The sequence below is a fragment of the Bos indicus genome, chromosome 15 (genome assembly GCF_029378745.1).
Source record: "Bos indicus isolate NIAB-ARS_2022 breed Sahiwal x Tharparkar chromosome 15, NIAB-ARS_B.indTharparkar_mat_pri_1.0, whole genome shotgun sequence".
Taxonomy (NCBI): domain Eukaryota; kingdom Metazoa; phylum Chordata; class Mammalia; order Artiodactyla; family Bovidae; genus Bos; species Bos indicus.
In genome coordinates, this window is record NC_091774.1 from 4,641,349 (window position 1) to 4,656,144 (window position 14,796).

At 38.9% G+C, this 14,796-nt stretch overlaps 1 protein-coding gene and 1 long non-coding RNA gene across 4 annotated transcripts in view; one reads left to right on the forward strand and one right to left on the reverse strand.

Annotated features, from left to right (window-relative positions):
- Positions 1–915: 915 nt before the first annotated feature.
- On the reverse strand, positions 916–10,753 carry LOC139187270 (uncharacterized). Its single transcript, XR_011570808.1, has 4 exons — positions 10,443–10,753; positions 5,530–5,599; positions 5,146–5,177; positions 916–1,562 (listed from the first exon to the last, which is right to left on the reverse strand). It is a non-coding gene; the product is annotated as an uncharacterized lncRNA (long non-coding RNA).
- Positions 9,959–14,796, forward strand: part of PDGFD (platelet derived growth factor D) — a 278,186-nt gene continuing 273,348 nt past the window's right edge. The window contains exon 1 of one of the 3 annotated variants that reach the window (XM_070803296.1): positions 9,959–10,400. In XM_070803296.1, the coding sequence (XP_070659397.1) occupies positions 10,277–10,400 (124 nt within the window). In that variant the 5' untranslated portion in view covers positions 9,959–10,276. The remainder of the gene's footprint in view (positions 10,401–14,796) is intronic. The other 2 variants (XM_019975523.2, XM_019975522.2) reach the window with 2 other exon arrangements.

Consider the following 14,796-nt stretch of genomic DNA (forward strand, 5'->3'; position numbering starts at 1 on the left):
GTGGCTTACTATAATCTCAGTTTTTTGAATGTTGAATTTCAAGCCAGCTTTTTCACTCTCCTCTTTCACCCTCAGTGATATCATCTGCCTAGCTAATGTTGTTGGTATTTCTCCTGGCAATCCTGAATCTTGAATCTTGGCAAGCACAATCCAGCTTGTGCTTCATCCAGCCCAGCGTTTGGCATGATGTACTCTGCGTATAAGTTAAATAAGCAGGATTACTGGCTTCCCAGGTGGTGCTAGTGGTAAAGAACCCACGGTTTGATCCCTGGGTTGGGAAGATCCCCTGGAGGAGGGCCTGGCAACCCAATCCAGTATTCTTGCCTGAAGAATTCTATGGGCAGAGGACTCTAGTGGGCTATGGTCCTTAAGGTTGAAAAGAGTTGGATACAACTGAAGCAACTTAGCACACATGCAAGCAGGGTGACAATATACAGACTTGTGCTCCTTTTTCAATTTCGAACCAATCAGTTGTTGGATGTCTGGTTCTAAATGTTGCTTCTTGATCTGCATACAGGTTTCTCAGGAGGGACTCTCAAGAGTCTTCTCCAATACCACAGTTCAAAATCCATTGATTCTTCAGTGCTCAGCTTTCTTATAGTCCAACTCTCACACCCACACCACTCCAGTACTCTTGCCTGGCAAATCCCATGGATGGAGGAGCCTGGTAGGCTGCAATCCATGGGGTCGCTAGGAGTCAGACACGACTGAGCGACTTCACTTTCACTTTTCTCTTTCATGCATTGGAGAAGGAAATGGCAACCCACTCCAGTGTTCTTGCCTGGAGAATCCCAGGGACGGGGTAGCCTTGTGGGCTGCCGTCTATGGGGTCGCACAGACTCGGACACGACTGAAGCGACTTAGCAGCAGCATCAGCAGCACCCTCACCCCACCTCAATTCTTCTTACACTTCCACTCATTTCAAACCTTTATTTTTATAATTATTAAGAAATGATTTCTACACAGATACTTCACTATTCTTGTACAAGAATCTTTTCAGTACAAATATTAATTTTTCTGCACTTATGTAATATATAGCACACAGATTATAATTGGACAGACTCTTTTCACCTTCACTTCTTTCCTCTGGTTTCCCACATCCTTTTTTGTCACATTTTTATTTTTCTTCATTTTATCCAGTCCATTCTTGAAACTGCATCTCCTTGATTATTGTATGTGAATACACTGAGCTTCCTTGTTCCTTCAAAGCTTCCTGAAAGGTTTTAAACTTTCACTATAGCTTACTTAAAACAGGAAAATACAATAAATAATTTGGACCACAGATAACTTTTCATTACTTTCAAAATGGCCTATGCTCAAGCAAATATAATCATGGAACATAAGGCATGACTTTTCAAAGATGCCATGTTATATTATACTTTAGGGTAACTTGAGGATTCTTTAATTAGTCAGTCAGTACATAGTACTGAAATATAAGATTATGCTGATGAAACTAGTGAATATTGTCTATCCTTTATCAAAACAGTCTCTTTTTGTAGAAGTTTAAATTTTTCAAATGAGGGAGTTTTCCAGTCTTTCTTCAGGAAACAAATTTCTTGTGCCTACAAAAAAAAAAAAAAAAAAGGAACAATCAGGGTCAGTGTCTAGTGATGTGATTTATTTCACTATAAGTTATTTATTCAAAGTATTCATTTTGCACAACACTTTCAACGCTTATTTCTCTTCTACTGTGCAATTTATTTTCTTTGGTAGACTAAACACAAGGAGGGGATTCTGATAAGATAACTAAGATTTTAGGATACAAAAGTGGAAGTTGGGAATTCCCTAGTGTTCTGGTGGTTGGAACTCTGTGCTTCCAGTGCAGACAGCCTGGGATCAGTTCCCGGTGAGGGAACTAAGATCCTGCAAGCAAGTCAGATGGCAGAACCAATAAACAAACCAGTGCAGCTAGAGCTTAAACAAAGAAACAAATACTATCTGAAATTGAAAGGCTTAAAAAAAAAAGATGACCTTGATCTCAAACTCTTAAAAGCAATTTCATCAGATGAGTTAAAGTAGCTGAAAAGAAAAAAAGAAAGAAAAGAATCTGGTCATTAATAAGAGCTAAATACTTATTCAAATTTTAAATATCATCTTATTAATAAATTCAATATTGGATATACTGAAAATAAGAAATTTATAATATGGAACCCCAAGAGACATAAATATAAATATATATATATATATATTTTTTTTTTCTTGATTGAATTAAGCTCTCAGTCAACCAAGGAACATTTAAAGACCTGAATGCCAATTTCTTGCTCAAGAAATAGCAAGGTAAGAGGAAAACTTAAAGAATAACAATGTACTGGCTATAAGCCAGTCTCATAAAGATAAAAGTGCAGAATTCTGAAGGAGACTGGCAGATATCCCAGATCAATTAAGGAAGAAATCCTGCTGTGTAGACAACATACTTATCTTTGAAAACTTAAATTTAGATAATGTAGCCCAGGAAAGGATAAATGGACATAAAAATATATAATTAAACTGAAAAAGAATTATAGATTTGTAGGGACTCTTTTATATGATAAATGTGTAACTGAGTGACTCATTCTATTAAACTGTATCTCTGGTTAATTCACTGAAGTAAAGGTAAACTAATATTTGGCAGAACAGAAAACCAACCCTACCTGACTGACTGAATGGTTTTCAAAAAGTCAAGTTGACAGTCTCACCAACCACTAATGTTAAAATATCAAATCTGGAAACTAGTGCTCAAAATGTATCAGCTTTATGTCAAATGTATTTGACATTGTTATTTAGAAACCTAGAACAATATGTAGTTCATATATATATATATATATAAAGTAAATTACAAAGTGTAGTGTAAAATGAGCACATCTGAGGGTTGAATCACCACGTATTGATACCATGATTTTCTTAAGTTAGGATGCAGAAAATAGAAATAGGCCCACAGTTGAGCCTATCAAGTAGAAAGAAATATCGCTACCAGTTGCCATGTGTTCTTATGGTATACAGTTAGATTGTGTCACTGAAGTCAGAGCTGTAAAGATGAATACTTAATGAGAACCATCTCAGTGCCATGGCCTGTTGTGGAAAGACTGTGCTCAGGACATGGGATCCCTCATCAGTAATTGAGAAGAGTAGATTAATGCTGCTTTGAAGCAAATTAAATAAACCCACAAGTTTCAGTCCTCCAAACAGCCCTTTATTTCCTCTTTAATCCGTATTTAAAGGAAATACACTTAAATGTCTATATACAATTTATTTCTCATAACAATGGGAATAAAAAGATAAACGTGATACACATGACAAATAAGTTGGTTAAGAATATGAGTTTAACAGATAACTTTATTGTTAAAAGAATCATTCAATTAGTTTAAAATGGTGTTCTATTTGTTGATGAGTCAATAAAATTTAATAATATATTTTGCACATACTTGATATAAAATATTATATAACCATCCCTGTATTCCAGATCTTTAAAATCAGCAGAACTATTTAAAAATGTACCAAAATTTGTCAACTTATAAATATTTAATTTCATTCTTTGGCACCTAAAATATTCAAACTTTTTTTTGTTTTTTGAATAGTTTAACCCTTACTTTGAGGCAAATCATAGGTCAAAATCATTTTGTTATATATCTTAATCAGGGTTAATTATATCTCTTTCCTAAATTTGTCATAGTTTTAGTCAATGGTATCTCTTCTATTTAGTTCCTTCTACCATTAAAACACAAAAATAAACTCAAAATGGATTAAAGATCTAAACGTAAGACCTGAAACTATAAAACTCCTAGAGGAGAACATAGGCAAAACACTCTCCGACATATATCACAGCAGGATCCTCTATGACCCACCTCCCAGAATATTGGAAATAAAAGCAAAAATAAACAAATGAGACCTAATTAACCTTAAAAGCTTCTGCACATCAAAGGAAACTATTAGCAAGGTGAAAAGACAGCCTTCAGAATGGGAGAAAATAATAGCAAATGAAGCAACTGACAAACAACTAATCTTAAAAATATACAAGCAACTCCTACAGCTCAACTCCAGAAAAATAAATGACCCAATCAAAAAATGGGCCAAAGAACTAAATAGCCATTTCTCCAAAGAAGACATACAGATGGCTAACAAACACATGAAAAGATGCTCAACATCACTCATTATCAGAGAAATGCAAATCAAAACCACTATGAGGTACCATTTCACAACAGTCAGAATGGCTGCAATCCAAAAGTCTACAAGCAATAAATGCTGGAGAGGGTGTGGATAAAAGGGAACTCTCTTACACTGTTGGTGGGAATGCAAACTAGTACAGCCACTATGGAGAACAGTGTGGAGATTCCTTAAAAAACTGGAAATAGAACTGCCTTATGATCCAGCAATCCCACTGCTGGGCATACACACTGAGGAAACCAGAAGGGAAAGTGACACGTGTACCCCAATGTTCATCGCAGCACTGTTTATAATAGCCAGGACATGGAAGCAACCTAGATGTCCATCAGCAGATGAATGGATAAGAAAGCAGTGGTACATATACATAATGGAGTATTACTCAGCCATTAAAAAGAATACATTTGAATCAGTTCTAATGAGGTGGATGAAACTGGAGCCTATTATACAGAGTGAAGTAAGCCAGAAGGAAAAACACCAATACAGTATACTAACGCATATATATGGAATTTAGAAAGATGGTAACAATAACCCTGTGTACGAGATGGCAAAAGAGACACTGATGTATAGAACAGTCTTATGGACTCTGTTGGAGAGGGAGAGGGTGGGAAGATTTGGGAGAATGGCATTGAAACATGTAAAATATCATGTATGAAACGAGATGCCAGTCCAGGTTCGATGCACGATACTGGATGCTTGGGGCTAGTGCACTGGGACGACCCAGAGGGATGGGATGGGGAGGGAGGAGGGTTCAGGATGGGGAACACATATATACCTGTGGCTGATTCATTTTGATATTTGGCAAAACTAATACAATTATGTAAAGTTTAAAAATAAAATAAAATTTAAAAAAATAAAATAAAATAAAATCCCAACTGGAACAAAAAAATAAATAAATAAAAAATAAAAATAAATAAATAAAAAAGAATGTCCATAACTATGGAATACTAGTCAGCAATTAAATAAAATAACTAATCATATACTCAAAAAAAAAAATCTTATCCTTACCTATGCTTTTATACAGCTGAACCATTGATTTCCTTAAATGAAAGTAAAATTTTGAAAATTAAAGTAAGCATTCATGCTAGATAATAAACCAATCTTTGAGTTATCCTTTTATTATAGTTATTGAAATATCAAAACATGAGCTTATTAAAATTTATAGAAAATTTCTATTCTTGTATATAACAAAATTTTCTACAACTATTTAAAATTCATTTGAGCTTGACAAAGCTACATATATATATACCACGTGGTGAAAAATTATAACAGAAGGCAAAATTTTAAAAATAAAACAAAACATTCAGATTTCTGAAAGATGTATTTAATAACCTAGTATAATACTCTCATTTCATAGGAAAGGATATAATCCCCATAAAATTCAATACTGACCAAGTTCAGTAGTCTAGGAGCAGAGGAGAAATTAGGATGCTATGTCGAACTGTTTCACTTTTTCTGAGATCTAGTGAATACAAGATAAACAACAAAAGGATGTGCTTTTTGAATAAAGAAGTCTTCATCTAAAGTCAGTAGATGTTTTGTTTTTAAGGGCAGCACTGGTGTGATTCACTTGAAATGAAAGGCTTCAGAAAGGTCATACCGCTTTCCATCACTTTTCCACCATGATTTGTTATGAGTTAGTGAAAGCAGCCAAGTGTATTTGAAAATGTAATAGGAAACACCGTTCTTGTGTCTGTTAATCAAAGGAAGAGCAGATGATAAAAATAGTGTCATATTCTAACCTACCCTTTTATCAAATCATCATTGCTAGAATATTTGAGATAAATGTCACTTTATACTAAAAGGTAAATACATTTTACCTATCACTAGTTGGGCTTCCCTGGTGGCTCAGCAGTCAAGAGTCTGCCTGCCAATGCAGGAGATACAGGTTCAATCCCTGAGTTGTGAAGAAGCCCTGGAGAAGGAAATGGCAACTCACTCCAGTGTTCTTATCTGGGAAATTCCGTGGACAGAGGTGCCTGGTGGGCTATAGTTCATGGGATCGCAACAAATCAGACACGACTTAGCAACTAAAACAATAACATTATTAGTTGCCTTCATTTGAAAAATTTTTCTAAATAATATAGGTTTCTTTTATACTTAAATGCCATCAAAAGTCAAATAAACATAAAATAGATGATTTATATTATTATAAACACTATAGGAGTAAATTTTATAAATCTGTTTTCATTGAGGGGCCTCATATTCTTCTAATTGACCCACAGACATTTGAAATGTGGTGACATTCAATATTTTGGTAAGTTAGCTTAGGATACCTGTAAAAAATAAGTTGGTACAATTTTACTTTGATGCCAGACCTTCCCCATTCTCTCAATTCATTTTTATTAAGTTCTATTCTGTGTACAGTGATACCTTAGTTGATATAGTCAACATAATTTATAAGGGTTTTTAAAAATTATTTATTTTTGGCTGCCTCCAGTCTTAGTTGCGACTGGCAGGATCTTTTTTGTTACTGTTCCAGCTTGCAGGCCTCTCTCTAGCTGTGGTGCACACCCATGTGAGTTCCAGAACACACGGGCTCAGCAGCTGTGGTTCCTGGGTCTAGATGCCCAGGGCACTTGTGATCTTAATTCCCTCATCAGGGATTGAACCTTCATCCCCTGCATCAGAAAACAGATTCTCAACCACTGGACCACCAAGGAAGAATTAACTGTTAGGTAATACTGAAAACCAGATTCAAAATAATTGGTTAGTCTCCGGTGCCTAAGTTTTGGTTTTGTAGTTGATTGGAGTTATTTATCGACATTAGAAATGAAGAATATGTTGATCATGTGTGATGCCCTTTAATATTCTCAGGTAATTATCTGGCATTATAAATTAATAATGCCTTGAGACAGCACAGTATTAGTATCTTGGAAAAAAACTACTTTGAATACTTTAAATTCAATGTTTCATATAAGATATTTAGATAAGTAAATCTCTTTAGTATGTTTACACTTGTCATAAAAATATAAGCCACTTGTACATTTTCTCATGTTTCCTATATTCTCATGTCAGGAGCTACGGGTGAAATTTAATGAGTATTTCCAACCACATTTTAAAAGTAGCATCATATATTTTAATTACCCCCAGCCCATCAATCTCCAATCCTCTTCTCTTATTAATACATATATGTACCTGTTTATGATCTGTCATCCATTAGAACGTACTCAAAGAAAGCAGACAGTTTCTCTCTCATGTTCACTATTTTATCCCAAGAGTTTTTAGACTAGAGCATGGAAAAAGGGAATAGCTAATGCTTAAATAAAACTTGTTGGGTGAATAAATGACTAATGCCAGCCTAGGTTTTAAGTCCCTCCTTGGTCCCTCTTCCAGGGATTGTTTATATTCTGAGACCTCTTTTCCCAGTGACTTATTGAATACAAAGTTTTTGATTACGTCCCACAGAAATGCCTTTTATATCCCTATATGTTTGTGTATCTATAAAGCAACACAGTCATGAAAAAACGCAACATTACTATCTGTAATGAACCCTGATAATTAAATTTCTACACTATTGTATGCCATTCTATTTATTAAAAAAATAATGCTGTAGCAGAGGATTTTCAGAGCAGTGAAAATACTTTGTATGATACCATAATGATGAATGTGGTATGAATATTGGCAAATACGCAATATTTAATGGCAAATATTCCATGATGTATTTGCCCAAACCCACAGAATGTGCAACACCAAATGTGAGCCATGATGTAAACTTTATGTATACCACATGTAACCAAGAGTGCACCAGGTTCATCAATTGTAGCAGATGTGCCTCTCTGGTGGGTAGATCTGCTGGTCTGGGAGGCTATGCTTCTGTGGTGGCACAGGGGAAATCTCTGTCTCATCCTCTCAATTTTGCTGTGAACCTAAAATGGCTCTTAAAAAAAAAAGAAATGTCAATTTAAAAAAAATAATGCTGGTCTTGAAATTTATTTCAAAATGCACAAACCCACAGTTTGTAACACTGTTTAGCAAAAAAATGCCAAGAGATGAACCCACATTAACTTCTGAGTATGTAGAAAGAACACATATATTCTAGTCAGCCTTGGATGGTGTAATCTCGAGTTTAATTTTCCTGAACTTCCTAGGCATCTTAGTGCTTCTGGCTCTGTCTATACATGAATGTCATACATAGAGATATTCTCATATCCCAGACTTTTAGGAGCTGAAAGGCCTGAAAGAGAATGAAAAAATGTCTCTTCTAGATATCATCCTTGAGCAGCAGAGAAATTAAGTAAATTTGGATTTGGATTTGGATTCAGTTACAGCAAAGCAAAACACTAAAGTTCTTTCATATAACTTATCACCACAACCATGCACTTAAGAATGACTACTCTCCTTTTGTGTTTTTGTTTGTTTGTTCGTTTGTTTTTAAAGTAAAGAAACTGAGGTTCAGGAGCTCAAATGATTTAAGGTGACAAACCTAGTGAGAGTCTTGATTCACTGCTCCTTTTCCAAATATAGTCTCCTACCCCTGGGGGCTATAGACAGGATTTAGAAGTTCCTGGACTCAAGTGCCTTGGACTGCAAGGAGATCCAACCAGTCCATTCTGAAGGAGATCAGCCCTAGGATTTCTTTGGAAGGAATGATGCTAAAGCTGAAACTCCAGTACTTTGGCCACCTCATGCGAAGAGTTGACTCATTGGAAAAGACTCTGATGCTGGGAGGGATTGGGGGCAGGAGGAGAAGGGGACGACAGAGGATGAGATGGCTGTGTGGCATCACTGACTCGATGGACGTGAGTCTGAGTGAACTCCAGGAGTTGGTGATGGACAGGGAGGCCTGGCCTGCTGCGATTCATGGGGTCGCAAAGAGTCAGACACGACTGAGCGACTGATCTGATCTGATCTGGATTCCAAGGGTATTTCCTCTGCACCTCTGAGCTTCCACATACTCAGAGTAGGGGGGCCCCAAGGCCTGGATGTCCCTGCCTCTCTTTGTGGACCAAGAAGACAATACCCCCTTAACTTCTTCACTTTGCTAGTCTCAACTGGCCAAACCCCACCCAATTTCTAGATCTTTCTACAGTGCAGGAGGTGGGCAGTGGGACACATGCAAACACCCTTGACAATTTACTGTTACACTTCATCGCATACAACCCTCACACCTAAGACAGGCTAAGTTTCACTCTGAGAAATTAACCTTGACTTGGCTAAGGCCACACCTACTGGAGTTCAAGGGCTTCCTTTGTGGCTCAGTTGGGAAAGAATCCACCTGCAATGCGGGTAGGCCTTGGTTCGATGCCTGGGTTAGGAAGATTGCCTGGAGAAGGGAAAGGCTGCCCACTCCAGTATTCTGGCCTGGAGAATTCCATGGACTGTATGGTCCATGGGGTCTCAAAGAGTCGGATATGACTGAGTGACTTTCACCTCACTGGGGTTCAAAGTAAAGATCAGAATCAAGCTCCTTGCTATAGAGTTTTTCCTTTTTATTTTTTTCCACTTAGCAAAATCTTGACTGAGCAGAATCTGACCTTGGTTATTGTACAGGACAACTTTGGAACTGCAGCCCTTCTCCTCAAATCGCGCCCCCCCGCCCCCAAACGCCCGCCCCCATCACTAGGCAGGAGCCACGTCTTGGGGTGGATGAGCCACGTCTTGGGGTGGATGAGCCCGTCACCTCCGGAGAAGTTTGGGGATTCCACCCTCTCGCATTTCTCCCAGCCCCCCAACTCCCTGGTTCCCCTCGCCTGTCTGGTCTTCAGTCTCGGCCTGAGGCCCGAAAGGTGGGGGAGTCGCGTCCCAGGTCGCCCGGCCAGGCCCGGCGGCGGCGCGGGGCTCGGCCCTGGAGCCTGGCGCGCCGCGGCGGGGAGCCCGAGTGCGTACAGCCCGGGGCGCCGCCGCCAGGCGGGGGCCGCTGCTGCTCCGCTCGGCGTCCGGGCGCCTGTGCTGCAGCTGTCGGCCACCGGAGGGGGCGAACAAACGTCAACCTGTTGTTTGTCCCGTCATCATTGATCAACTCTCCGCGCCACGAGGAAGTGCGGCCGCCCCCCGCGCGGAGAGCGCGGCATGCAGGAAGTTTGCGGAGAGCTCGGCGACTAGCACGGAGGCCAGGGCCAGCGAGTGCGGGCGCGCGTCCCGGGAGCCTGTCCCGGCTTTTTCTTGGAGTGACGCTGTCCCCGGGTCTCTGATCCCAATGCACCGGCTCATCCTTGTCTATACGCTAGTCTGCGCAAACTTTTGCAGCTACCGGGACACTTCTGCCACCCCGCAGAGCGCATCTATCAAAGCTTTGCGTAACGCCAACCTCAGGCGAGATGGTAAGAGACTCAGATTTTATTTTTTTTCAATTAAATACTTACTTTTTTGGTTGTCATCACTGTGGTTTCCCCCATCCCCCGCCCCTTCGGGTTCTTTCCTAAGAACCTTGGTGGCGTGTGTGTGGGAGGGGGTGCAGAAGAGGAAGAGGGGTCCGGTGCCTGCCTCCATCCCTGAGAGCCCCTTCCTGGGAATGGGACTGAGGGTGTGGAAGGCGGTGTGCGGGAGAGGACCGGAGAGCCCCGGTGACTCATCTCCAGGACCCTAAAGAAGTCATTTCGGTGTCCATCCGTCCACTGATAGGAGGACCTGGAAGCTGGAGAAAGACGCAGGCTGCGCCTCCCCATGCTCAGGTTCTTAATCTTGTGGGCTTGAAACAGATGGGGCATTTGTCATAGGTGGATGGACTCAAGAGTGGCCTTCTCTGGGTGATTTATTTTTATTTTTTAAGTGGGAGGCGAGGGAATGATTCGTTTCAGAGGAAATGGTAGCTGGAGCTTAGGGACAGTTTATTTATATATTATTTATCTTGAGAGGCCAGGTGTGCAGCCTGTTGCCCTGTTCATCCCCAGAGTGACTTCCCCAGTGGAGTTCAGCATGGCTCAGAAACTCACAATTTGGGAGAAAATGCTTTTTGGAGTTTCATCTGTATTCCAGGGGGACCTGACTCCTGCTATTAGTTTTCTTTCACAGAAGTCTTTCCAACTGTTTGCGAGAAGCAAAGCTCCTTCAACAGCCAAGTCTTAAGCAAAGTCCCAGAAAGGCTTGTTTGTTTTCCTTTTATGAAAGACACCTGGGCCACTGGATGCCAATGATTTTAATCGAGTTTGCTATCTGGGCCTCCACCAAGATCTGAAGTTAATGTATTTCTCAGTTCTCAACTACAGCTTATGTTGCCAATAATTTGCAGCTGCTTCCACAACCTACCTGAACTGACCCATAGGAGTTTGGTTTTGTTTTGTTTTGTTTTGTTTTCCCTTCATCAGATGATATATCTTTCCTTCTGCTTACTTAAAGTTCTGACACATCCCCTGAGGAGCTCACCAAGCTATTCTTAAAAGTTTCACTCTTTGAGCTGGCAACATTTGACTGCTGGTAAATTCATATTAGCCTTCTTATTATCAGTTTCTCTCTTGGCTTGTCCTTAGTTTGGATATCACTAAAAAGCTTCTAAGCTTTGAAACAAGCAAACAAAAACTTTGTTATATTTTCTGATGGCAAGGAGACTGTGGATTTCAGTGTGCTGAAGTCATCTGAAGTGGAGGGGATATAGGGAAACCACAGAGTCACTTCCAGGCAGAAGGTCACCCTGTATTTCAGTTACCTTATTATAGTATTTTATGTAAAATATGCTAGCAGTGCACTTTTGATAAGCCTTCATTTTGAACACATTTTTTTAATAAAAATTTTAAAAGGTTTAGGCTCAAGACAAAATTTTTATAGTTTTGTTTCACTCATTAGTGTTTCCACCAGGGACAATCTTCTACTCATTGAGTTTTTAGATTTGTTAATGTTTGCACTTCATGTGCCCTTTCAGCTGCATAGAGTAAAATGCCATTTATAATTTGCATGACTTCATAGCCATAATTTTGTAATCCTTAACTTCCCAAGTATCAGTTACAAGAAGTCAAGGACAGAAAATGAAAAATATGTAACCATTGCCCATTAACCCAAGATTCTGACTTTTAAAACCAAGTCTCACAGCTCATATCTCTTTGTTTTTGTTGTTGTTGTTAAAACTCTGTACATCTGTCTAGTCTATATGAAAAGTGCTAATGCTTTAATTTTAATAAATTAAAGTTTTTATTTATTAATTTAAACAATTAATAGTTTGAAAACTACTCTAGATTTATTCCATCATATTTGAACTAGAACTGTTGTGTAGTTACAATAGACACACACACATACACACACATTTTGATTAGTTCAGACTGCTCAGTACTTTCCTCACTGTCAATCTCATTTATATAGAAGGCTAGGAAAGGGGAAAAGATAGTTAGATTAAAATAAAAATGTTGTATACAGAGTAAAAATAATTTACACTATAATGGGCTCTTAGATCGGGGAATTTTCAAAAGGCAGCTTATCTTAAGTGTTATAGACACACATTCTCAGAAAATAATAATAATATATTGCCCCAAGGGAATGTAATTGGATTTTAGGTGGTGAAAAAAAGTTTTATATGTTATAATGGTTTGTGGTCTTCCAAAGGGCAAGTGCATATAAACAGGTATCCAGTATATCTTTAGTATTAACAATTCATAGAGTATATGTGGAAACATGTCTAAAAAGACTCATTAATGAGGGGAGGGGCAGTAATGAAGAAAAGGTTGACAGACCCTTTGTAGCATTTTGGTGAGAACAATAATGAAGGGTTTTGATACAGTCTAGACATCATCTGAGAGATTTTATGTGGCAACAGCTGAGCTGACCAGAGGAATTAATAACTTATTAAATTAAATCCTTATTCTGATCTGAGACATTTTAAACTTGCTCTGTCTAAGTTCCCTAGTGGCTCATTACAGAGGACAATATTCTTGATCCGATTCAAACAGGGTGTAAGTTTGGGGAGGACACACACCCAGGATACAGTAAGGGGAAAGATGAAGATAAGTGTTTCCAAGTATTAATTTAGGGTCCTGAGAATATTTGGCCCTCAGATTACAAGTAGGAGATCACAACAGAAGATTAGATATGGCCCTTGATAAGGGTTTGAAACCACTCTCCAGTGATGGACCGTCTTTATGCTTGGGTGCCATGGCTTTGTCCCTGCTGGCCCTGTCGGCTGCCACCTAGTGCTGGAACTAAGAAGGGAATTAAGAGGACAGGCCTCCCCAGTCCTTGGCATGAGGCATGTTGGAGCCTGTCCAGCCTGATACAAAACTCTTGTTCTTTGATCTCCCTGTACCTAGTAGCTCCAGATAACTGGAATAGTTAATAAATGAATTGGAGATAAAGCGTGAAGGTTGGTAAGTGATAATCTCCATCTACTCAGTGTAGGAGGCCTCTCTGCTGAAGTATCCTGGCCTCCCAGAACTCTTTATCACTCTATATTCTTGCTCTAAAAGGGGTGTCTGGAGAGCCCTTGCCAGCGCTTGCAGAATGAATAAAGGTAACCCAAGGAGGCCGGTGGTTGAATTTGGTCTCTGTCACCAGGAGGAAACCAGGTTCTGCAGCTGGAAAGAATTAAAATGTAATAGTTGGCAGTGCTTTATTGAATATCTATGCTTCTTTATATCATATTTGTTATGCTTTCTCAGAATAACTTACTTTTGATACCCATTCCTGATCCACCTCTTGGCACAGAGAAAATCTGCTTTTAACAATAGCATCCACATGTTCTTATTTTAGTGTCTGTGCAGTTGGTGCTTTTGTTATAATAACTGGCCACAACTGGTGTTTCTCAGAGCGTGAACCAAGAAGTGTGAAAGTAGCAATTAACGGACAGTATGGCTTACCTATTTTTAAATCTAACTAGATAGAGCTTCCTGCTTAGGCAGTTAAGATTACAGATGTATTCTTCATTTTCTTGACCCTGTTTTGCTTTCAGAAAGTACAGGTGTTGGTGGCAAATGATTCTGCTTGGTTAGTTCTTGGTTAGTTCATATTAACCTGCTTGGTTAATATGCCAGGACTTGAATTGTGTATTGTCTATTATCATTATCTAGCGAGAGGCCTACAATTTTAGCAATTGTGGTCTTAGATTTTTTTTTTTTTAAGTAGTCAAGCTTATTTCTTAAATAACATCAGTTTCTGTTGTCCTCATTGATGACAGCACATTGACTTTGATTCAAAGATCAGAGCTTAAAGGAAAGGTGAAAAAACAGAGGATAATATAAACAAATTGGGCTTCCCGTGTGGCATGGGGTAAAGACTGTACCTGCCAATGCAGGAGAAGCAAGAAATGAAGGTTCAGTCTTTGGGTTGGAAAAATCTCCTGGAGGAGGCCATGGCAACCCATTCTAGTATTCTTGCTTGGAATATTCCAGGGACAGAGGGGCCTGGCAGGCTACCATCCATGGAGTAACAAAGAGTGGGACACAACTGAGCAACTGAGCACAAGCATGAGAATAGAACCAAATAACTTTTAAAGTGAAAGCTGAGAATCAGATTAGTGATAAATCTGATATTCTTGTGTATTTATATCTTCACTCTAAGTATATTAAAAACTCATAATTTTACAAAAAATCATGGAAATTACATATTTTAAATGCAACATGACTTTGACTTGTCATCATAGGTCATTTTACTTAATAGAGTTTTTTTTAAAAGGTGAGTTTAGCCAGATATATATACACACACACACACATATATATACACACACACACACACATATATATATATATATATATATATAGAGAGAGAGAGAGAGAGAGAGAGAGAGAAGTGAAAGATGCT